The sequence below is a fragment of the Narcine bancroftii genome, chromosome 7, assembly GCF_036971445.1.
Source record: "Narcine bancroftii isolate sNarBan1 chromosome 7, sNarBan1.hap1, whole genome shotgun sequence".
Classification (NCBI taxonomy): domain Eukaryota; kingdom Metazoa; phylum Chordata; class Chondrichthyes; order Torpediniformes; family Narcinidae; genus Narcine; species Narcine bancroftii.
The window spans coordinates 48,705,856-48,730,597 of record NC_091475.1 but is presented as its reverse complement, the minus strand read 5'-3'; the positions used below and the strand labels follow the sequence as shown (position 1 = coordinate 48,730,597).

Genomic DNA, 24,742 nt, shown 5'->3' with positions numbered 1-24,742 from the left:
GTTACTAACTTTACTAATTTTTTATATTAACTTTGAGTTAATATATATTTCATCTTAACTCCGTTTGTTAAATATTATGCATTTAAGTTTGATTTAAATATGTTTTTTAAGTCTGATATTTTAGTATTAATTACTTTTCTTTTTGTTAGTATTTTAATCAGTATGTTTTTGTTTTTTTTGTAAGTAGGTTTTTTCTCACATATATTATTAACTTTATTAATTCTTCACTCTTTATTTTTGGGGGGTAAGGGGGGGTTGGACTAATTTGAGTTGGGTTATTAATGTGTAATAATTATTGGGGAGGGTATAGTTTATTTAGATTACTGATATTGTATTGTAATTTTATTATTTTATTCCTAATTTTTTTTTATGTAATCCTATATGTTATTCATGTTATAAAATCTTAAATAAAGTTTAAAAAAAAAGTCTTTGATTCTTTCGACAAGCTCTACACTGTGTCATTTGTGGGGCAATACACAAAAGTGCTAGAGAAACACAGCAGGTCATACATTGATAGGACATAAAGGGTAACCAACATTTAGGGACAGAGACCTTCAACAAGGCATGAGAAAAAAAGCAGCAGGTGTCTAAATAAAAAGGTGGTGTGATGAGTTGAAGGAGGACGGGACAGGGGAAGGAGTATAGGCTAAAGGCAAGAGATCAAAGGTAGATATAGGTAGGGGGGTAGAAGTGTAAAAAAGCTGAGAAGAGGGGGAAGTTGTAGCTCTGATTGGCAATGGAAGGTTGTGGGGAGCTGAGGCAACCTGCACCACACACCAAGCAGAAAAAGGGATAGGAAATGAGAAGGATGGGATGGGGCAGGGGTAGGGATGATAACAGAAACTGGAGGTCAATGTTAATGTCAGGTTGGAAAGTGCCCAGGCAGAATATCAAATGTTGTTCCTCCAATTTACACGTAGCCTCAATTTGGCACTGCACAAGGACAGTGTGGGAATGGTGTGTGAAATTAAAATGATTTGCTGTTACTGCTCTACAAAATAATCTCAGTTTGTGTCTAGTCTCTCCGATGTAGAGGAGGCTACAACAGGAGTATCAGATGCAGTAGATTAACCCTTTAGATTCACAAGTGAAGTGTTGCTTCACTTGAAGGACTGATTGGAGCCCCAGATGGTGGTGAAGGAGCAGATGTGGTCACAGGGCTGGGTACCAAGTGGACCATTAGTGGGAAGGGATGACTGGATGAGGGAGACCTGGAGGAAATGTTGTTTAAGATGACATACATGCTTCGTCAAAATGAAAATAAATATAAAAAGTAGCATGGTAATTAAACAGCTGTCAATTAATGTTTACATTCCAACCCACCTATTCTTATTGACTTCATTTCCTTTGTCCCTTTTGTGAAAAATCATTGTGTATCTGGCGATTTCAGGATCTGGTCGCACGAGCTTCATTTTTTGTTGCTTAGCTCTAAGAATGAAATTAATATTTAGTCCAAGAAAACACATGCACGACAAATAACATGATATTTCTAAGATTTCTTTTATGCTTCATTTTTCCCTAGGAATAAAATGTGACTCTGTGATTCATATATTTACAATCAACTTCCTCACAGCTTTAGTACATCTTCATTGTTTTGTGGTTTTACACTCCAATAGGGACATGTTACTTTATTGAATTTCTTTCCACAAAGATCTCCAAGTCATTATTGGTCAAATTCTATGTGGAGGAAACACAGTGGCAACAGGATTGGCTCTTTGAAATCAGTTTTCCTCATACACCAAAGCAGCAAATGACAGATATTTAAGAGAAAGGCATGTTAACACTTCTTTCTTTTTCAATATTTTTACTGAAAATAAAATTCCACATTGAAAAATAGAGTACATAAGCATACATATTAAATTTTAAAAAATAATACATTGTAGCAAGGCACTACTTCAGTGCGAGAGAACAACAACATATACACACACTGGTGTAAGTGAGGCCCAGACTGATTTATTGTTCTCCCCAGTCCTGCTTTTAAAGACCCAGCTTCCCACCACTGGGCCCGGTACTCCCGCTGCTGTGGGCGGATGTGCCAGGAACTTCCCGGGGAGATAAAGGGCATGCCGTAGACCATCCCTGGCACCGATGCATTGAAATGCTCCTTCAGTGCAGTACAAATTCCCAACAGGTCCCAAGGCAGTTTGTCCACCCAGATGGGACCCTTGAGCCAGGCCATCAAGTGTGGGCGCTCTCGTGTGAACCTGCACTTTGGGAGGACTGACAGTTCATGTAGGTTTTGGCCCACTGGCTGACTTGTTTACAGAGACCATGCTAGACAAACCTGCTAGCCACCATTTTGACCATGCCACAGATTGCAGGGTGCGCCAGGTTGTCGATGGCATCAAAAAACTGACGCCGCCATGAAGCCAGAATGAAGGGATGGAGGCTGCCAGTAGAGATGTCACACAGCAGTGTCAGGTTACCTTGGCCAGCAGGGATATCTCGGGGTCCTGCTGCTGCACTTTGCTGCACTTTGGCCAGGACCACATAGTTGACCCCTTAGGATAGGGTGAGTACTGACTATCACTGGGCATGACAGAATGTTGGCTACCACGTTGTTTTTCCCCACGATGTGCTGAATGTCGGAGGTAAATTTGGACGTGCAAGACAAGTGTCTTTGTCATCAGGCTGAACATGGGTCCAATGCCTTATGAAAGGTGAAGGTCAGCAGCTTGTGATCAGTGAAGACCTTGAATTGCCAGCCTTCCAAAAAGCAACGGAAATGTCTACTGCCATAAACAGTGCCAACTATGCTCAGTCTGAAGTGCTGTATTTGAGATCTGGGGGAGGCGGAGGTGCCTGTTGAAAAAGGCTAGGGTTTGCCACTGGCCCTCAATGAGTTGTTCCAGCATGCCTCCTATTGCTGAGCTGGAGCGTGTCTTTGGCGTTCTGGAATGGCCTAGAAGACTCATTGCCCCAAATAATGCCTTTTGACTTGCCTGCCATTGGTACAAAGAAAGGGTGCATGATGTGTGCCGCTGCTGGTACAAACTTGTGGTAAAGATTTATCATACTGGCAAATTCCTGTAGCCCTTTGACCGTCCATGCTTAGCAAAGTGCCGGACTGCCTCAACCTTCTCAGGGAGGGGTGTACCCCCGTGTCGGTTTTATCCTGTACCTCAGGAAGTCTGTGATATCCAGACCGAATTGGCACTTCACAGGGTGCACAAGCGGGTGCACAATTGTCTCAGATGGGCGGCATCTCTTTGCGGCTGCGGCTGGCGATGAGGATATTGTTCAAATAGGAGGACCCGCCCCACTGCATCCATCAGCTGCTGAAAAGTTTGTGCCACATTTTTTAGACTGAAGAGCATGCGGAAAAATTCAAACAAGCCAAAAGGGGCACGTCCTGGGTTGAACTGGGATTGGGTGGTATCCCCGGATGAGGTCCATCTTGGAGAACATGTTTACCCTCTGCAGGTTGATGGTAAAGTCTTTGATATGGGGCATGGGATATTTTTTGGGTGTGGTGGCCTCGTTGAGGCAGCATGGTCTCCAACGCCCTGCTGATTTGGGCACCAAATGAAGGGGGAAGGCCCAGGGACTGTTGGAGCACCACACAATACCCAGCTCTTCCATTTTCTTAAACTCCTCCATCACCAGGCTGAGCTTTTTGGGAGGGAGTTGGTGTACCCTGGCATGGAACAGGGGGCCCCCCTCGTTCAAAATGTGATGCCTTACCCAGTGCTTTTGTTCAGCTGCAGAGAATTGTGGTGCCACAATTGAGGGAAACACTGCCCGGATACTGGTGAATTAATTGTCCAAGAGTGTTATAGAGTCCAGGTAGTGGGAGAGTAGCTTGGCTTCCCCCAGAGGCAGAGTCTGAAAAGTTCTGGCGTACACCAAATGCCATCCCTTGAGGTCGACGAGCAAGCAGAGGGCCCGAAGGAAGTTGGCCCCCAGGAGGGTTGCACCACTGCCCCAAAGGTCCATGTAAAGTAGCTGTTGCCAAAATGAACGGGAATGGTGCAGATACCAAATGGAGGAACTGTTGACTACCCTCAGTGTTGGGCCCTGTTTGCAGTTGTGGGTGTCGAGGCCTGCGGGGAGGGGGGGGGGTAGGATGCTTATCTCGGCAGCAGCGTCAAACAGGAAATGCCTGCCCAACAAGGAGTCCTAGACTTAGACGGTTGGCCAGAGCGTTTCTAGGAAACCCGCAGGGTGGGCAACATCTTCGGGCATCCACACCCTATTGCTGATGATGGTACATAGCTGTCCCGGGGTATTAATTGGCCTCTCCACTGGCGCTCCACTGGCCTTGATCTTACAGGGGGCTGGTCATCGGGCTTGCTGTTGTGGTCTACAACAGTGCAGGTGTTCTTCTTCTCTCTCCAGAGCTTGTCCGCCCAGGCCACAACCCTTCGAGGGTCATTGAGGTCCTTGTCTGTGAGTAAGAGTTAGATATCCTCAGGCAGCTGCTCCAGAAAGATCTGCCGAAAGATCAGGCAAGGCTTGTGGCCCTCGGTTAGAGCAAGCATCTCAGTCAGAAGGCTGGACAGGGCCCTGTCCCCCAATCCATACATGCAGCAATCAGGTGGTGTGCTCGCGCCGGGAGAGCCTGAAAGTGCAGGTTAATAGCTCTTTGAAGGTCGCATATTTGCCTTGCTCTGGAGGCTGCCATAGGAAATTGACAACCCTTACTGCTGTGTTCTGATCAAGTGCGCTCATGAAGTAGCAGGTGTTGGTGATGTGCCAAAGCTGCAAATTAACCTCAGCCTGCTCGAACCACACATGTGCCTGCAACACCCAAAATGTTGGGACCCTGAGAGACCTTTTGGATGGTCTCTGGCTCCCCTTTATCTGTCATCTTCGGGTCCAACTACCAGTTGGACCTGTCAGGGTCACCAATGTAGCGTTCACACTACCCGAGCATGGAGAAAAACAACATGCACACCAAAGCCTTGGAAAACAAGACTGGTTTATTGCTCCTGCTGTCACGCTTATATAGGCCCAGGTGCTGATGTCAGGGCCGAGCATCATCGGAGTGCTGGCCTAGAATTGGCAGGCGTTCCCGCCAGTGTTCCCTATCTTCCTGCTATGCGGTGGCCACCTGGGACAATGGCAAGTGTCGCCCCAGGTCCATGAGCTTGCCGCTTTATCGACCATTTTGCAGGTCTGTGTCTCTGTGCACGGGCCGCTACAACAGGACATTGTGTAGCCATTAAGCATGAGTAGGCAGAGCAATATTCTTCCATCTGAGCAACAGTGCCCGTCTAACCATAAAAGAAATAAAAGCTAATATATGCAGATCAGATGCTGTTACAGTTATGTCACTCTTTCCAACAATACCAAACATGGCAGTTAAAGGATAAGCCTTAAAATTAACTTTAAAAAGTACAGAAAACATTTTGAAATATTTAATTTCAGTATTTCTCAAGGCTCTGGCAGGTCCAAAACAGATGAATTAATGAAGCATCTCCATTTCTGCATCTATCACGAGGCAAAACATCTGCATAAAAACAATAATTTGACTTTGGACATTTGAGCTCTATGGACTACTTTAAATAACAGGAGGGAGTGGCAGGCACATAAAGATGAGGAGTTAACCAATTTGAAAATTGCATTCCAAGTTTCGACAGAGATTAAAAGCTGTAGGTCCTGTTCCCAGGCTTTTTAAATTTTATCTAAAGGAGCCTCTCTTATTCCCAACAACATGCCATAAATGTTAGATATTGAACCGTTATAAAAAAAGTTGTAAATTAAAAATTACAACTATTAAGTTCTTATCAAAACTCATAGGAAATGTGTGTAATTGAGATCGCAAAAAATCTCTAATCTGTAAATACCAAAAAAAAATTATTTGGTAATCTATATTGAACTGACAGTTGTTTGAAAGAAGCAAGATTTCCTTTGATAAATATATCTTTAAAATATTTAATGCCCAATTTATACCATTCTTTAAAAGCCTCGTCAATCATGGAAGGTTTAAAGAAATAGAGCGCTGGGTGGGTCACGTCTCCAGAATGGAGGATCATCGCCTTCCCAAGATCGTGTTCTATGGCGAGCTCTCCACTGGCCACCGAGACGGAGGTGCACCAAAGAAGAGGTACAAGGACTGCTTAAAGAAATCTCTTGGTGCCTGCCACATTGACCACCGCCAGTGGGCTGATATCGCCTCAAACCGTGCATCTTGGCGCCTCACAGATTGGCGGGCAGCAACCTCCTTTGAAGAAGACCGCAGAGCCAACCTCACTGACAAAAGGCAAAGGAGGAAAAACCCAACACCCAACCCCAACCAACCAATTTTCCCCTGCAACTGCTGCAACCGTGTCTGCCTGTCCCGCATCGGACTTGTCAGCCACAAACGAGCCTGCAGCTGATGTGGACTTTTACCCCCTCCATAAATCTTCATCCGCGAAGCCAAGCCAAAGAAAAGAAAAAATTAGAAAAAATAGGACTGGAAAGAAAAATTTCAATAAGCCAAAATGTTTTCTAAATTGTATCCAAGTCCTCAAAGTATGTTTAACCACTGGTTTATCAGTTAATTTATTTAAAGATATCGGAAATGAGGATCCGAGAAGTGATATAAGAGAAAATTTTGTAACAGAATTAGATTCCAAAGGGACTCACATTGGACAGTCTTCATGGTGAATATAATTTAATCAAAATGTAAGATTTCATATATTGACTGTCCACTAATGGAACCTAAAATTTGATAAGGATAAATCTCCATTCTTTTTAAGTTTTTGGAAATAGACTTTGTTTAGATGAGGATGTTTATTCTTCCATATACAAGATAAGATTGAGTGAAAGGAATCAAAAAAAGACTTAGATATAAAAACAGGCAAAGCTTGAAAAAGGTATATAAATTTAGGTAATATATTCATTTTAATAGAGTTAATTCGACCAACCAATGATAAAGAAAGGGGTAACATTTTTTTTGAATAATACATTTTTATAATTTTTAGTGATTGTTACACCCAAATAGGTAAATTGATTTCTCACAATTTTAAAGGGAAGGTTAGTATTTATTGGTGCCAAACTATTCAAAGGAAAAAGTTCATTTCAACATAGATTTATGTAAAATTGAGTAAAATGAGAAAGTAAATAAAGCAGAGAAGGCAATGAAGTTTCAAGATTAGAAATAAAAAGCAATAAATCATCAGCATAAAACAAAACTTCATCCGGTTTAGTTTATGGAACGTCACCGGTCACATATACTTTTTATATGTGAGACCAATCAATTCTTGCATACAGCCTACTTGTCATTCTCCCTCTATTCCCCATCCTCTGTCTCTTTCCTCCAGCTTTCCACCTCCTTACCTTTCCATTCACAGAGCAATCCCCCCCCTCCTCTGCTTACTGATGTGCCCTCCCTTATCCATCTATTACCTCCTGCTTGTGGGACTGTGTGCCTCTCCCCCACTATATTGTTGGGGCATCCGACTTCATTTTGCTCATACCTTGATGAAGAGCTTGTCCGAAATACTGGTTATGTATTTTTATCTTTGCCATCTAAAGTACATTGTTTGACCTGCTGAGTTTCTCCAGCATCGTGTTTTTACTTCAATCATGATGTGTGCAGACACTCATGCTTTACTAGGATTCAGAGATTATTGGTTTTGAACACACAATAAGTGGACATTGAAAATGTGACCAACAGTTAGAAAACAATGTTGTTTTTTGGGAATTATTGTATGGGAGTTGGAATACAAAATTAAATGAATCTTACTGGATTTCATAGGGCTTTGAGGTCTATGCTTTTTGATGGCACTGAAATGTTGGGACTCTGAATTAAGAAAGGATCTATATACCTTTGTCTTGCTGTATAGCTTCAGAGGATTAATTATTGAAATCAAATTCTTCCCCTGGAGAAATGATTTGAACAAGTTTGAAGTATGCTAGAACCATTTGGAGTTTCATAGTGCAAGAGTTTGTCATGTGAAGGAGTGTTATCCATGCTAGTTTTGCAGCCCATTTGCCCACTGAACCCTGGTTGAAATGTGGTCTTGAGAGACTTCCTGCTAGTTGTTGTTGGAGTAGCAGCTTTTGAAGTTGCTCCAATTTACCTTACTGTTTCCAACCTTTTTAAATCCCTATTCTTAAACATTACATTGCTTAATTTAACTGGATTAATGACTGCAACAGTCTTTAACATGGCTACAAGGAGTAAACTTTCTGCATCTTTGGAGTCTATCATAGATTTGCTTTGACATCAGAAAAGAATTCTCTGATGAATTACAACAATTCAGAAATGAATTAAGAATTGAATTTAAGCAGATGGATGCGAAACTGGATTCATTTTTAAAATCTTAGAAAAACATGATAAGTGTATTCAAGATAATGAAGAAATTGCAATTGCTTTGGATGGAAGAATGTATGATATGCAAAAGCTCTGTAAAAACTTATCAAAGCCTAATGAAAAATTAACCCAGAAGACTAATTTAGAAAACAGAAGCCAAAGAAATAATTTACGAATTCTGGGCTTGGAAGAGTCAACTGAAGGTGGCTGGCCTTCTAAATATTCTGGCTCAATTGTTTGGATCTGCAGTTCTGCTGACTTTTCCTGTCATTGATTTTGCATAGAAATCATTGATTCTTAAACCAGCTTCTGGTCAGAGACCTTGTTCGGTTATAGTCTGCTTTCATGAATTTCAAACTAAGGAGTTCTTATTATGTGAAACCTGTCACAGAAGAATTGATTACAAAGGTCAGAAGTTTGGTGTTGTCGAGGACTATTCGTCAAAGTTGAGTGAATTTGTTAAATACAAAAAGGTTGTTGGGAATGCTACAATCAAGGTTTAAAGCCTGCTCTACTTTTTCCAGCTTGCCTTCGTATCATACTGAAGGACAATTCTAAGAAGTGGTTTTATAACGTTGAACAAGCCCAGAAGTTCTCGGAAGAATATCTGCCTACTACTTTTTCTCCTTTAATTCTGTATTGCTATTTACTTGAAATTTGTAATGCTTAATTAATAATGTTTATATGAATACCTTAGTGTTTATAGATTTTGATCAGAGTTTGCTTTTGATGTTTAAATAATTTAGCTTATAAAATGTTAAGCTCTTTGATTCTGAAATAATTATTTAAATTAAATTTTAATAATTGTGTTTTCTTTACTCCAAGGTGTTTTTTCCCTCTCTTGTTAATTGGCAATGTGTGCTGTTTTATTCTGGGAACATAATAGCTACTATGTCAGCTTCTGTCCTTGGCATTAACTGCACTAGCTTTGTTTTGACTTGTTTGGAAAACATTCAAAGTTTCATTATAATATTGGCGTTTTGCCAGCAGATTTTTTGGGATGGGTAGTTTAGTTACCTGTGCACCGTCTGACTTTAGGATGGCTTTCTGGCTTTGGGTTGAGGGAGGGAGGGGTGTTAATATTTCTTTATGAAGTTGTTTTGGCTTGGTATAATCATACCTATTTTCAGTTACTTCACTTTTGATGCTCGTTTAGTATATTTGATACAAGTTCCCCATTTGTTAGCTTTCTTATTCTTTAAGGAGTTAAAATGGATCAAGTAATTCATTTACTTAGTTTTATCGTCAAACAGTGGAATTGAAATAATATTTTTGGTTATGCTAAAAATACTTGTGGACCCAGTTATAGTTTTGCAAGGAACACATACGTAATAATAACTTAAGTCTTTTTAGAAGATGGAATGGACTGCATTTTCACTCATCATTTCACGCCTGAGGGCTATGGATTTTTATAAATCAAACCATTCCCTTTGTCCAGACTCAAATAGTTGCTTTGTTATTTGTGACAAGGAAATTGTATAAATTAGTGGTGTTTTCTAACGTTTATTCCCCGATTTTTAAAAAATTTTTTTAAACGTATTTTTCACTCTTGCCTGATTTGTGTCTTTATTCATTTGTGATGGGAGGAGACTAATTGTTGGTTAAATCTGGTTTTAGATTGCTCGTTTCCTAAGCAAGCCACTTTAAATAAATCTGCTTTAATCATTCAATCGTTTTTATTAAAATGTGTTATTATTGATGTCTGATTTTTTTTTAATCCAGAAGACAGGGAATATTCACTTTTTTCTTAAGTTCATATACATATCCACAAATTAACTTTTTTTATTGATAGTCAAATAATTCTATTAATTTGATCTTGTGAATACAGAAAAACATACACATTTCCGACCATGCTCCTGAGTTACTATCTTTAAACTTTGCTGGTCTTCTCCAAATGAGTATACATAAGCATTGGAAAAAATACATTTCCAGTCTTATTGTTTGAGATGGTTTTAAGGCTTTTATTATGGTACAAATGATCTCTTATACTGCAAGCATTAGGAAAAGGCTAACCAAGAAAAAACAGATTTAGCTAATCAACTGAAACAATTATGCTCTAACTCCAGACCCTCTTTATATAAATGATGTGTTGAAATGAAACTAAATATGAGGTTCTTCTAACATATCCAATTGAAAGTCAACTTTTAAAAGCTTAAAGTCAATTCTATTTTTATGGAGATAAAACAGGTAAACTATTAGCTAATCAATTAAAAGCTTTAGTAGCCAAACGACAAAAGAAAGAAATTCATAAAGCTATTGGTATTATGACAACTGATCATTCAGAAATTAATGATTAAGGATTTTTTTTTCTCTGAACTATATAGTTCTGGCTCTTCTCAGGATAATAATGTGATGAATGATCTTTTAGATCAATTGAATATTCCTGTATTATCTGTTGATCATCAGAAGAAATTAGAGCTACCTATTTTGTAGAGGGAGAATGGAGAGTAGGCTGAACCATTGTATGCAAGAATTGATTAGTCTCACATATAAAAAGTATACTTTATGTGACCAGTGACGTTCCATAAACTAAACAGGATGATGATGGATTCAGAATCAGGATTTTTTGCGGCAGCACCTTAGTGCAAACATACATATTTATAATCATCTTGCGACATAACTATATGAAAAAAATAACAGTGCACGAAAAGTAAGGCAGTGTCTTTGGTTCATTGATTTTTTAGGAATCGAACGGCAGCGGGGAAGAAGGTACTCTTGTGCCACTGAGTGCTCTTCTTTAGACTCCTGCACGTAAAGAGTGAAAAGGGCATGGCCTGGGGGGTTGCATCACTGCCTGGTATGGAGGTGCCAACCCTCAAGACTAGAATAAACTCCAGAGGTTTGTTAACTCAGCCTACAACATCACAGGCACCCAATTCACTCCATCGAGGACATCAACTTGAGACGGTGCCTTAAAAGAGCAGGCTCTATCCTCAAAGACCCCCAACCACCCAGGCTATGCCACTTCACTCTGCTCCCATTGGGAAAAGGGTATAAGAGCCTAAAGACGAGTAGGCAACGGCACAAGGTCAGCTTCTTCACCGCTGCCATCGGATTCCTGAATAACCAATGAACCAACATGGTCTTCCTTTCTGTGCACAACTATAGTTTTTTTTAAAAAATTTTTAGCAATGTTGTAAGATGGTTATAGTATGAATGTTTGCCCCGTGATGCTGCCACAAAACACTGACTTTCTTGAGTTGTTCATGACAATAAATTCCAATTCTGATGAAGGTCTCAAAGGATACAGTGGCAGATTGATCAATTAGAAATTTGGGCAGAGAAAAAGCAAAGGGAGTTTAATTCAGACAAGTATGAAATGTTGCATTTTGAAAAGTAAAATACAAGATGAGAGAATACAGTAATGGCAGGTATTTCAAGTAGGCCTTCATCAGTTGGCAAGGCATTCTTGTAGGCCATATTTATAGTATTGCTTCCAGTGCATGGAGTATACGTAGACTTTGGAGAGGTTGCAGAAGAGGATCACCAGGATGTTGTCTGGATTTGAGAGTTGGACAAATTTGGAATATCTTCTGTGGAGTGCTGGAGGAAGGTCATCCTGAGAGAAGTATATGATTTTATGAGAAACAAAGATAGGGTAATTTGACAGATCTTTCTCAGAGTAGAAATGTCAAAACTAGAGACCACAATCCAAAAGTGGGAGGAGGCAAATTTAATTAGGAGATGTACACGGCAAGTGTTTTTGGTTTTAAAAGAAACAGAGCAGTAGGTACTGGAATACATGGTGTGGAAACAATAAAAATGTTGAAGAGGCTATTGGAAACAGGTGTTACAAGTCCAAAGGACCTCAAAACCCACCAGCCATAGAAATACACCAAGACAAATGGTTACTTAAACAAAAGTTGGTTTTAATTTTCTTTAAACATAAAAATAGAATCAAACTTTAATGTATTACTATTAACTCAACCTAACTTAACCCCCTTCTTATTCTAAACACACATGTACGTAATGCGTATATGTTCAGGAAAATTTTTGGATTCATATTCTAATCTCACTTCTCACTCCTCCAAGTTCACCGATATCAGGCAATTCTTATATTGTGCACAGAATTTAATATTTATGAAATTTCACCAGGCTTTAGTGCTTAAAGATAAATGGTTACCGGTCAGTTCGGTTCTCATTGGTTTCAGAGAGTGAGATTTGTTGCACGTTGGACACAAACTATTCCCTCCAATCAGCCACTTCAGTGTCTTGCTGAAGAAACTTGACCCATCATGTGTTTTCCAAATGATAACCTCTTCTTCCAGGTCACCACCGAGTTCCTTTGTTTCCTTTATTTCAGGAGAAACACTCTAGCCGGCCATTTCCAACAGGCTGAACTCAGAACTCACAACCTGTCTTCAAAATGGGGTTTTCAACCAGCTTGCCATGTTGCAACCTCCAAAAGCTAGTTCCGACCTCTCTCTCTTTCTCTAAAAGAGAAATCCTGTTTGTTCTTTTTCCTCTCACCTCTTGTAAATACCAGAACCTCTTGTAGGACTAACCCAATCCTTGAAAGATCTTTAACAGCACTTTGAGCCTGGACTGTTTGTTTGCACCTGCTTCTGAAGTTCCTTCCAAAACAATTTCATTGTCTTTGCAAAGGCACTCGGAGCCTGGATGTCTGGCTTGAGCAAAGCACTAGCATTTTAAATGATATGTTTTTTGATGTGTTACTCTATTTGTGAAGTGATCTACACTAAACCCCCACAATCTATCTCTTTTAAAAACATACTTATATATAATATAAAATATAATATACCCCTTAACACAGATAAATGGGCAGGGAACAGAAGGACACACACCATGTGTAGGCAAGTGGAATTAGCTTAATTTGGCATCATGGTTGGCACTGACTTTGTGGGATAAAGGACCTGTCTCTATGGTACACTGTTCTATGTTCATATACATTTCATACTCTATCTGCCACAGGGCATTCATGCAAGCATTGTGTGGATGTGGGACCAGCACAAATTCCTGCAGCTGCAAACCAGTAATGAGCTACCAATCTGAAAAAAAGATATATTCATTTCTCCTTCAATTTTTTTATTGTTTTATAGAACAAGAACACAAGGTTACCACATATTAATAAAAGTAAATTTTCAAAAACAAAATAGCAATATACAATCAGAATGTCGACAGAATGAAAAAGAAAATTCTACCCTGGGATGTTTTGACATAAAATTAAAGGTAGTATATTTCTGCTGAATCTATAAAACTAGCTGAAGGAAAAACCATATAAATAAATGAATACTTTCAATGATCAAGACAAACAGATTTAATGAACATGAAAATACTACATGAAAGGACTCCAAATTTTATAAAATTTAGTGTTAGCATACAACACAGAACACCATATCTTTTTTTAAATTAAGGCAAGACAAGACATAACCACCAAGTCCTATTGGGTGGAACAGGATCTTTCCATCTAAGTAGGATAGCACGAAGTGCTATCCTACTTGACAATCAGATGAAGAAAATAGCTCAGTAATATTATCTAACACTCCATACAAAGCCGTTAAAGGATTAGGTTCAAAATTACATTCTTTTCTGATGTTTTCTGTCCTAATAAATCCACCATCCAAATTAAAATGTTATTCCGACGCTCGTGAAGAAACTTCTTTTGTGATATCAAATCTGGAAATATACAGCCTTTTCCTGCCAATTATCCACACAGCAAATTATGATTTGGTTTAGTTTCTTTAGCTTGTTCTTCTAATGGATGCTCCCTTCAGTGACATTAATTGCATCAAGGTCCTCACTATCATTAGATGCATAGATCCCACCTATTCCATCTGGGCACTCTAACCGGATGGCATCAACATTTACTTCTCTGGTTTCTGCTAGCCCACTCCCCATTATTCCTCCCTTCCCATTCCCCATCTTCTTTCCTCCAGCTCTCTAACCCATTCCCTCTCCATTCACAGAGCCATTCCCCCTCCCCCTGTTTGGCGGTGTGCCTTCCCTCCCTCATCCACTGATTACCTCCTGCCTGTGGGCCTGTGTTCCTCGTCACCCACACTATTTTGTTCAGGTGCTCACACATTGATGAAGAGCTCAAGCCAGAAATATTGGTTATCTTTATCTTTGCTATTTAAAGTACGTCATTTGATCTGCTGAGTTTCTCCAGCATTGCGTGTTTACCTAAATCCCGACAATGGATAAGGTATTGTCTCAGGTGATTTAAGTGTATAGCTATTGACAGACAATTTAGCAATACGATTTTAGAGATGCACATTTGAAAATGCACATGCAAGTCAGCAGAACAACCAAAACAAACAATGATCTATTTCTACAGTTTTCAAGTTGCAGATACAACAACCTACCTTTGCAGAAGATCATCATCCTCTCCACCCCAGCCCCAATAAAGGTTAGAAAACCCATTGACTTGGACGAACTGCTTTGCTGTCATTGCTGTTACTCCACCAAAATAAGATTTGAAGCGTAACCTGGCGTTTTTTTGAGGGGAGGAAGAAAATAAGATTTTTTTTTAATTGGACCTTGTACCCAATTATTTTTCAACACTCTGTTACAAGCTTTGAACTTGAGATAAAAGAAACCTGAAGGATAAATACTGAAATATCCTGCATCTAACATCCTAAAAAAAACACTTTGGTTCAAAAACTCCCAAGATTATTTCAACTGTTGGAAGGTTTTGATGCACTATACAATCATGTCCTGAGAGATCAATAAAAGAGAACATGAAATATTTACTAGAAGGTTGTAAAATAATAAATTGGGTACTTTCAATTCCATTACTGGATAGCCAAATGCCTTGAATCAAGGATAAAACAGGGGAATTGCAAAAGTGCTAACATGCAGATAGATCATATTACATTTATCACAACACAAGATCCCTGCACTGCAATTGGATTCAGAGCATTTTCAAAGAACACCAGCCAAATCAAGATCACCTCGGAAATTATGCAACTTTTCTCCAACTTAATTTGTCATCTGATCTCTCAAAAATGGATATTTAATTGTGGTGAACGTAAAGTTAGGATTATGATCCCCTGACTGACAGTCAAAAATACACTCAATAGCTCTGGTGGAAAAGAGGTAGCCATTGCTAGATCATTGGTCATGCAATTCTCTGCATCAGAGAAATAAATTTAAAGAGAGTAACTAAATCCTGCAAGGGCATGTGAAGTTGCATTTAAGGTTTTTTTTTTGTTTTTAACTCAAAAATAGGTCCTGTAATTACAACCTTCCCAATAAAAATTAAATTATCCCTCCTATTTGCTGGATCTTACTGTAGTAATTATCCCTTGCAGAATATTGCTTTTTCCCCCCAAGGTGCACATTGAAATCTTTAAGAATTTTTTAAAATTGCCATTTGAAATTGATGTCCTGGCATGACTTTGAACTTTTCACAACGTTTAACTCATCGAGCAGCAATCAAGGATTCACACCATCTAGGACATACATCAGGAAAGAGGTAGAGGCTCCACAGGACTCGTACAACCTCCATCTGACTCCTAAAATACAAACTCAGACACTCATTTAAGAACTCTTATTTTGCACATTATTTATTATTGAAGCATTTTCCGTATTGCAGTTTGTTTACACTTCTCTTTTGCCTACGTATCTTTCCTTGAATAGTTTATTTGCACTACTGTAAAATAGAAAATCTGCCTAGTCTGCAGCATCTCAGAGTTGTATGCAACATTGTGCATGTACTCTGACAATCAATACAAACTTTGAATCTTTCCCAAAGGATATTTTACAGCCAGTCGAGTGTTACTGACCTGTAATTGCTGCTCTAAAGTAGGAAATGTGACAACTAATGTTAACACTACCAACTCCAACAATGCAATAATCACAGAGGACATGATTCGAAAAAGTTGATGAGGCAGGAGATGAGGGATAACACAATTCCTTTTCTATGCAATTGTGCCAAAGAATCACTGACATTCACCTTCACATAATAAGACAGATAAAATATTCAATACTTCATTCAAGTGCTAGCTTGCATTTTCTTATCCAATTCCTCTCAATAAGGCTTGACAGACTGCTGCCAAAGACAAAACTGATATTTTATCTATGCCCTATGATCATGAGTTTGTCATAAATATTGTACATGTAATTGTCATAAATATTGTACATGTAATATATATAAAGACCCCAACAATGAAGGTCAACAATGAAGACGCTGTTTACATCCGGTACCGCACGGATGGCAGTCTCTTCAATCTGAGGCGCCTGCAAGCTCACACCAAGACACAAGAGAAACTTGTCCGTGAACTACTCTTTGCAGATGATGCCGCTTTAGTTGCCCATTCAGAGCCAGCTCTTCAGCGCTTGACGTCCTGCTTTGCGGAAACTGCCAAAATGTTTGGCCTGGAAGTCAGCCTGAAGAAAACTGAGGTCCTCCATCAGCCAGCTCCCCACCATGACTACCAGCCCCCCCACATCTCCATCGGGCACACAAAACTCAAAACGGTCAACCAGTTTACCTATCTCGGCTGCACCATTTCATCAGATGCAAGGATCGACAATGAGATAGACAACAGACTCGCCAAGGCAAATAGCGCCTTTGGAAGACTACACAAAAGAGTCTGGAAAAACAACCAACTGAAAAACCTCACAAAGATAAGCGTATACAGAGCCGTTGTCATACCCACACTCCTGTTCGGCTCCGAATCATGGGTCCTCTACCGGCACCACCTACGGCTCCTAGAACGCTTCCACCAGCGTTGTCTCCGCTCCATCCTCAACATCCATTGGAGCGCTCACACCCCTAACGTCGAGGTACTCGAGATGGCAGAGGTCGACAGCATCGAGTCCACGCTGCTGAAGATCCAGCTGCGCTGGATGGGTCACGTCTCCAGAATGGAGGACCATCGCCTTCCCAAGATCGTATTATATGGCGAGCTCTCCACTGGCCACCGTGACAGAGGTGCACCAAAGAAAAGGTACAAGGACTGCCTAAAGAAATCTCTTGGTGCCTGCCACATTGACCACCGCCAGTGGGCTGATAACGCCTCAAACCGTGCATCTTGGCGCCTCACAGTTTGGCGGGCAGCAGCCTCCTTTGAAGAAGACCGCAGAGCCCACCTCACTGACAAAAGGCAAAGGAGGAAAAACCCAACACCCAACCCCAACCAACCAATTTTCCCTTGCAACCGCTGCAATCGTGTCTGCCTGTCCCGCATCGGACTGGTCAGCCACAAACGAGCCTGCAGCTGACGTGGACTTTTTACCCCCTCCATAAATCTTCGTCCGCGAAGCCAAGCCAAAGAAGAAAATATATACAACAAAATTCTTAATTGCTACTGCCAAACAGGTACTTGTAAAGAGAAACTATAATAGTAAACTACAGAATTAAAATAGACAAAAAAAGCATTCAACCCTTTGGAATGGCCCTTTCCATAAATTGGTATAGGCAGAAAATTAATAAACTGGATAAAAACTTTATACCCATAAACTGCAAACTAAAATTATAATCAATAATCTGATGTCAGCAGTGTTCCCCTTGAGTAGATCGAGTAGACAGGGATGCCCCCTGTCCCCAGCGCTTTTTATTTTAGCAATTGAACCACTGGCAGAGATAATAAGGGGGAATCCGGATAGAAAGGGCCTCAAAGTTGGACAAGAAGAACACAAAATGAGTCTATTTGCTGACAATGTGCTACTATATCTATCAGACACGCTTAAATCTTTGGAAAAATTACAAGAACACTAGAAAAATATGGAAGAATATCCAGCTACAAAAGAAATATGAACAAAAGCGAGATAATGCCATTAACAAATTTTGAATATGAAAGATACAAAAAAGGAAGTAAATTTAAATGGAAGACAGATGGAATAAAATATCTTGGAATAGCAACTGACAAGAATTTACAAAAGCAATTAAATTACATTCCTCTTCTTGGGAAGAGAGAAAGGGACCTGCAGAAAAGGAGAGACTTACTGATTACTTTAATGGGAAAGGTTAACGCATCAAGATGAAAGTGATGTCAAGACTGCATATATTTTTCAATCGCTGCCTAGTCCATTACCTTAAAACTTCTTTAAACAACTAAACAACCATATCAGACAGTTCCTATGGAATAATAAGGTACCAAGAATCACACTGGAAAAACTGACATGGAACTACAGGCTGTGAATCCTTAGACTTCCAGATTAAAAAAAATACTACTTTGCTGCCAAGGCTAGATTTATCGCAGCCTTCTTCATTGAAGACACCCACCCCCCCCACCCCACCTTTTTGGATTCAGATGGGAATGCGCTCAATGGAGGAGGGGGAAGCAAAGGATTTTTATCTATAAATGGAGTGTCAAATCACTAGAGAAAAAGACAATCCCATACTAATACATATGATCAGAACTTGGCAAGAAATTAATGAATGCATAGGAAAAAAAAGTAGGGAATCAATAAAAGCATCACTGTGTAAAAATGTGCTATTGCCTATGAACATAAGCAATAGAACATTAAATTTGTGGTATGACAAAGGTATAAGATATATTGTAGCCTGCTGCATGGAAGGAACTCTTATGTTCTTTGAACAATTAAAACACAAATATAGTGGCCAATAGGACCTTCTTCTGTTTTCTCCAGCTTAGATTGTTCTTAAGAGAAAGATGAGGAACAATGATGGCCCCACCTGAAATTAGTGAAATGGAACAAATAGTCCGGATGGGAAATACCCAAATTTATAACAAAAATGTACTATGCTCTCCAGAATGAAACCAGGATTACAGAGGTCAAGAGAAAGATGGGAGTCAGACTTGGGTGTGGTGATTTTAGAAAGAAGCTGGTGAGATTGGTGTAAGGACAGCATGACATCAATTATAAATGCAAGATATGGATTGGTTCAGTATAATTTTTTTTACACCAATTACATCTTCCCCCACAGAAATTACAAAGATCAAAAGCAGAAATATCAGAGATGTATTTCAGATGTGGGACTGAGACATGCATTTTTTTTTAAAAAAACATGCTACGTGGTCAAGCAAAGGTGAGGCATTTTGGCAAGACATGACAGAAAAATTAACCAGGATAAAAGGAGTGGCCTTCATGGGTGATCCAGAAATATATCTACAAGGTAATTTTATGGCAATAAGAAACAAATTCCATAAATATCAAATCTAATTTATAAAAATAGCATTGACTGTAGCAAAAAAATGTATTGCAACCACTTGGAAGTCCGACTTTACTTATAGCATAATAGACTGTGGAAATGAACAGCTGGATACCTATTGGGTGGGGGGGGGGGAGAGAATCACAAAGAATAAATATGATACTTTTGTAATGATCTGGCAGCCATACCTGGACCACATATGGGTCCAAAAATGCAACTATTAAATTTAAAAGTGGCTTCCCCAATTGTATTCTATTTAAAAGATACGTAAACTCTGACAGTGTGTGGATTTGCATGTATGGAAGGGGGAGGGACTTTTTTTGTTTGTTGCTGTTTATGTTTAATATATTATGATATTGAAAATTTTATGTATATTTTTGAAAATCAAAAATAAAATATTAAAAAAAATAAATAGCAGTGCAGAAAAAGTGACTTGCATTTGTGCAGACATTACTTTTGTCCTGTGAGAGCAACCAATGATAAATGTATCAAGGGGAGGTTCAAGAATCTGATAGTTGTTGGAAAGAAACTGTTCTTGAACCTAGAGATGCTAGTTTTTAAGCTTCTGTACCTTCTCCCTGAAGATAGCAGTGAGAAGATGATACGACCCTGGTGATGGGAGTCCTTTATCATGTAAAGCATAAAACTTGATGTGCAAATGAATCGGTTTTGCTCTGAAGAGTTTCTCTTTAGACTTAAAATAAACTTCTCAACGAATAATCACCACTTTTTAATTTTCAATTTGATGATATCGTTTCTGGAACCAATTTCCCAAATTGGAAGGTAACAAACATAACTCCACTATTTAAGAAATGAGGAAGATGAAAAACAGGGAAACCCCGATTAGCTGGACAGCATTAGAGAAAATTAGGTGAACTATTAAGCAATATGGAAACTGGAAAATACTGAGAAAAGACACTCAAATAGAACATATGAAAGAGGAACAATCCATCTTTTGAAATTGATTGGGAAGAATGTTCTGGTGAGTGGAGGGTGTGTCTATAGATAAACCAGGTAGATTTGTATTGGTGCACTGTCGGATATACTTGGAATCCTGGACCTTAGTACATGTATACACTCCCAACTTTGATGATGAAAAATTTATGCAGGATATTTTCCTGAGATTGGCAGAGGGAAGGGAGAACATTTTAATTAGGAGAGACTTTAATTTTTGTCTGGATCTGGTTTTGAATAAGTCAACAAAGAAAATAATGAAAAAATTATGGCAAGACCAGCCATTAAGGGTATGAAGGAGCTGAATTTGGTTGATATATGTAGGCAACATGACTCCTACTCTAGAATAGATATTTTCTATTTTCAGCCCATGTAGAGGGTAGGATCATGAAAGTTAGGTACACGACAAGACTTCTCTCAGATTATTCGCCCTTGGTGATAATGGTTGAAATGCCAGACAAACAGGAAACAGTTTATAGATGGCATCTTAATCCATTGCTGTTGAAGATACCAGAGTTTTGTAAGAGTGCAAATAGATTTTTTCTGTGAGGCCAACTCCACCTCCACTTTGGATAAATTCCTCCTATGGGATACCCTCAAGGTGTACCTCAGGAGTAAAATAATTGGATACACTAGAACAGTAAGAAAAGAATATGAGAAGGTGGTGATTGAATTAGAGCAGGAAATTGTCAGTTTGGAAAAGGACACAAAGATTGAGCTCAGAAGACCAATACAGGGCTATTACAAATTATGAAGCTGAAATATAATGTGCTTCTAACGTATGGAAAAGGCCATACTGAGATCAAAACAAAAATATTATGAATTGGGGGAGAGAGCTCACAAAGTCTTTGCATGGCAGTTGAAGACAGAGCAAGCCTCGAGAACAATCAGTGCAGTGAAAGCTGGGAAAGATAGGATCTTCTATAAACCAAAGGAAATTAATGATAGCTTCCGAGAACATTATGAAGGTTTACATAAATCAGAATTGATGGGGAGGTTGGACAAAATTGGAGAGTTCTTGTCCAAGATAGAGCTGCCAAATTTCAATTTAGAAGACCAGGAAGACTTAGATGGTCCATTCACAAAAGACGAGATAGAGAAGTCACTGAAATCATTGCAAACTAACAAATCCCTAAGGGAGGATAGGTTTCCATCAGAGTTCTATAAGGAATTCAAAGATTTACTGATGCCTCTTTATATGGAGGTAGTGGGTCAGGCAAGAGACCAGGATTCTTTTTCAAAGGCAGTAATTATGACAATCCTAAAGAAGGACAATGATCCATTGTTGTGTTGTTCTTTTTATTTTTGTTTTGAATTTTTTTTAAGAGGGGGTTTTTCCTCTTTTTTTTTAATCTTTGAAGGATTATAAAGGGGAGCATTATTTTATAGAGTTTAATTTTTTTAGTGTGTGTATTTACTAATAGTTAAAATTATGTCTAGATTGAACTTTGCAACTTTTAATGTTCAGGGGTTAAATAACCCAATAAAGAGAAAGAGAGTATTGGCTTATATAAAAAAGATGAAATTGATATTGCTTTTTTACAAGAAACACATTTGACTGAGAAAGAACATTTGAAATTGAAAAGAGACTGGGTTGGTCAAGTTTTTAATTCTTCTTTTAATTCTATACCAAAAGGAGTTGCGATTTTAATTCATAAGAACTTACCATTTGAATTGGAATCTACTGAAGGGAATGCTGGTAGAGTTTTAAGAGTTAATTGTAAAATTTTTGCAGAATTTTGTACACTGTTTAATTTATATGCACCTAATACAGATGATGAGCGGTCTATTTCAGAAGCTTTTTTCTTTTTAAATCAGGCTAATGAGAATATTTTAGTGGGTGAAAATTTTAATTGTGTTTGGATCCTTTATTAGATAGAAATCCAAAGAGTATTAGGAAGTCAAAGATGGCAATACAACTTAATGTGTTAATGAAAGTTTTAAATTTGGTAGATATTTGGAGAAAAGCTAATCCTACAGAGAAAGGATTTTCTTTTTATTCTTCAAGGCATAACTCGTTTTCCAGAATTGATTTATTATTGGTATCAGCACATCTTCAGGGTAGGGTACTGCAAACTGAATTTAAAAGTAGAGTTATATCAGATCATTCATTATTAATCTTCTCTTGTGAAAGTTCGGAGATAGTACGTTCGACATATAGATGGAAGTTTAATGCAATGTTATTGAAAAAAAGTTTGTTACTTTTGTTAAAGAGCGTATTTCTTTATTTTTGACCAAAAATGTTAATTCTGTAAAGAGTCATTTTATCGTATGGAATGCTTTAAAAGCTTATTTAAGGGGACAGATCATTATCTATTCTATGAAAGTTAAGAAACAATATATGGCAGAAAGTTTACAGTTGGAAAATCAGACTGCTGAACGAGAGAAGGACTTTCAGAAAGATATAACAGAAGATTAAAAAAAACCCTATTAACGAAATTAAAATTATGCTATAATACTTTACAAACTTACCCGTTTGAGTGCTTAATTAATAAGCACTAAACAACGTTATTATGAGTTGAGGGAAAGGGCTCACAAGGTACTTGCCTGGCAATTGAAAGCTGAACAGGCGTCTCGGACTATTAATGCTGTTAAGAAGAATTCAATAATAACATAAGCCTCAGGAAATTAATGACTAGTTTTATTCATTTTATCAAAAATTATATACTTCTGAGGGGAAACAGGGTAATGGTTCTATTGATTTTTACTTATCTAAATTAACATTACTGGTACTAGATGAGAAAGATTCAGGAGTTGGAATCTCCATTTACGGATTTCGAAATCAAGGAAGCTATTCAGGTAATGCCTAATGGTAAGTCCCCGGGAGACAATGGGTTTCCTGTGGAATTTTATAAACTTTCTTTTAAAATGATGAAATTTTCTAATATATTTGGGGAAGAGTTAAATCAAGCTACTGAAGATCAGAAGTTATCGGAAACGTGTTCAAGTACTTTAATAACTTATCCCAAAGAAAGACAGAGATCCTTGACAGGTATATTCATTTAGACCCATTTCTTTATTGAATATAGCTAATACTTTTGCCATAATTTTATAGTCTAACAGACTTGCTAAATATTTACCTAAGTTAGTACATATTGATTAAACAGGTTTTATTAAGAATAGAAATGCCTCAGATAATATACTTCAATTGTTTACTTTGATCAATGTTTATCGGCGGCAACCTAATCATCCTATGGTGGTTGCATTAGATGCTGAAAAAGCTTTTGATAGGGTTAAATGGGACTTTTTATTTAAGGTATTAGAGAAATTTAAATTTGGCCCTTTCTTTATTGGTTGGGTTAAGGCTTTATACATGAATCCGATTGCTAGGGTGGTGACAAATGGTCAGACATCTTTACCTTTTAAATTGACTTGATCAACTCGTCAGGGCTGCCCATTGTCACCAGTCCTATTTGCATTGGCTATAGAACTGTTAGCACAGGCTATTAGACAAAATGAAGATATTAGAGGGATGAGGATTAAGGATGAAGAATATCAAAATTAATCTATTTGCAGATGATGTGTTGATATATTTGACAGCCTGAGAGATAGTTGTAACAGTTACAGGAGTGTTTAATCAAAATATGGAGAATTGTCGGGAGACAAATATGGAGAAGTTAATTGGGACAAAAGTGACATTTTACCAATTGGAGAAGGTTATTCTGAATTTTAAATTATTACAAAATTAAGATGGACGAATAAAATCAAATACTTAGGTGTGTTTGTGGACAATGAGTATCAATCGTTATATCAATTAAATTATGTACCTATATTGAGGCGGATTAAAGCAGACTTAATTAAATGGAAAGATCTTCCATTAACTTTAATTGGACGTGTTAATTGTATTAAGATGATACCTTCCCTCAGATTCAATATTTATTTCAGTCAATACCTTGTTTGCTTTCAAAGAGTTTTTTTTTCAGGATTTGAATAAAGCAGTACGAGAGTTTTTGTGGAAAGGTAAATTAGCTTGAGTAGCATTGTACAAACTTGCTTGGAAATAGGGTGGCTTACAATTGCCACATTTTCAAAATTATTATGAGGCAGCTCAGTTGAAGTTTATTAGTAGATTGATGGATTTGGATCAACCTCCTAGTTGGGCTAAGGTGGAGATATCATAGCTACCTAGAACGGAGATACATGAATTTATATTCTGTTGGAATTTGATTTTATTACAGGAATATAATTTGCCAATACTGAAACATTTATTAAAGATTTGGATAAAAAAATAAAATTTTAGGGTCGAAAGATAAATTACCAATTTTAACTCCATTATATAATAATCAGCTTATTACTTTTTCAATGTTTAATAGTTATTTAAAGATTTGGAATTCTAAAGGTATAAAGACAATACAGGACTGTTTTGTAGAGGGACAATTGCTTTCTTTTATTCATTTGAGAGAACGATTTGAAATACCTTTAAATTCTTTATTTGTGTATTATCAGCTTAGGGCTTTGGT

At 38.2% G+C, this 24,742-nt stretch overlaps 1 protein-coding gene and 1 long non-coding RNA gene across 3 annotated transcripts in view; one reads left to right on the top strand and one right to left on the bottom strand.

Annotated features, from left to right (window-relative positions):
• Positions 1 to 19,437, top strand: part of LOC138738884 (uncharacterized) — a 50,371-nt gene extending 30,934 nt beyond the window's left edge. The window contains exon 3 of the long non-coding RNA XR_011341844.1: positions 19,104 to 19,437. This is a non-coding gene — a long non-coding RNA (uncharacterized lncRNA). The remainder of the gene's footprint in view (positions 1 to 19,103) is intronic.
• LOC138738883 (beta-1,4-galactosyltransferase 4-like) overlaps positions 1 to 24,742 on the bottom strand; it is a 52,185-nt gene that overhangs the window by 9,614 nt on the left and 17,829 nt on the right. Inside the window, exons 5-6 of one of the 2 annotated variants that reach the window (XM_069890016.1) lie at positions 14,572 to 14,694; positions 1,324 to 1,428 (exon numbers count right to left, since the gene is read on the bottom strand). In XM_069890016.1, coding sequence (XP_069746117.1) covers positions 1,324 to 1,428; positions 14,572 to 14,694 — 228 coding nt within the window. The remainder of the gene's footprint in view (positions 1 to 1,323; positions 1,429 to 14,571; positions 14,695 to 24,742) is intronic. The other variant, XM_069890017.1, reaches the window with a different exon arrangement.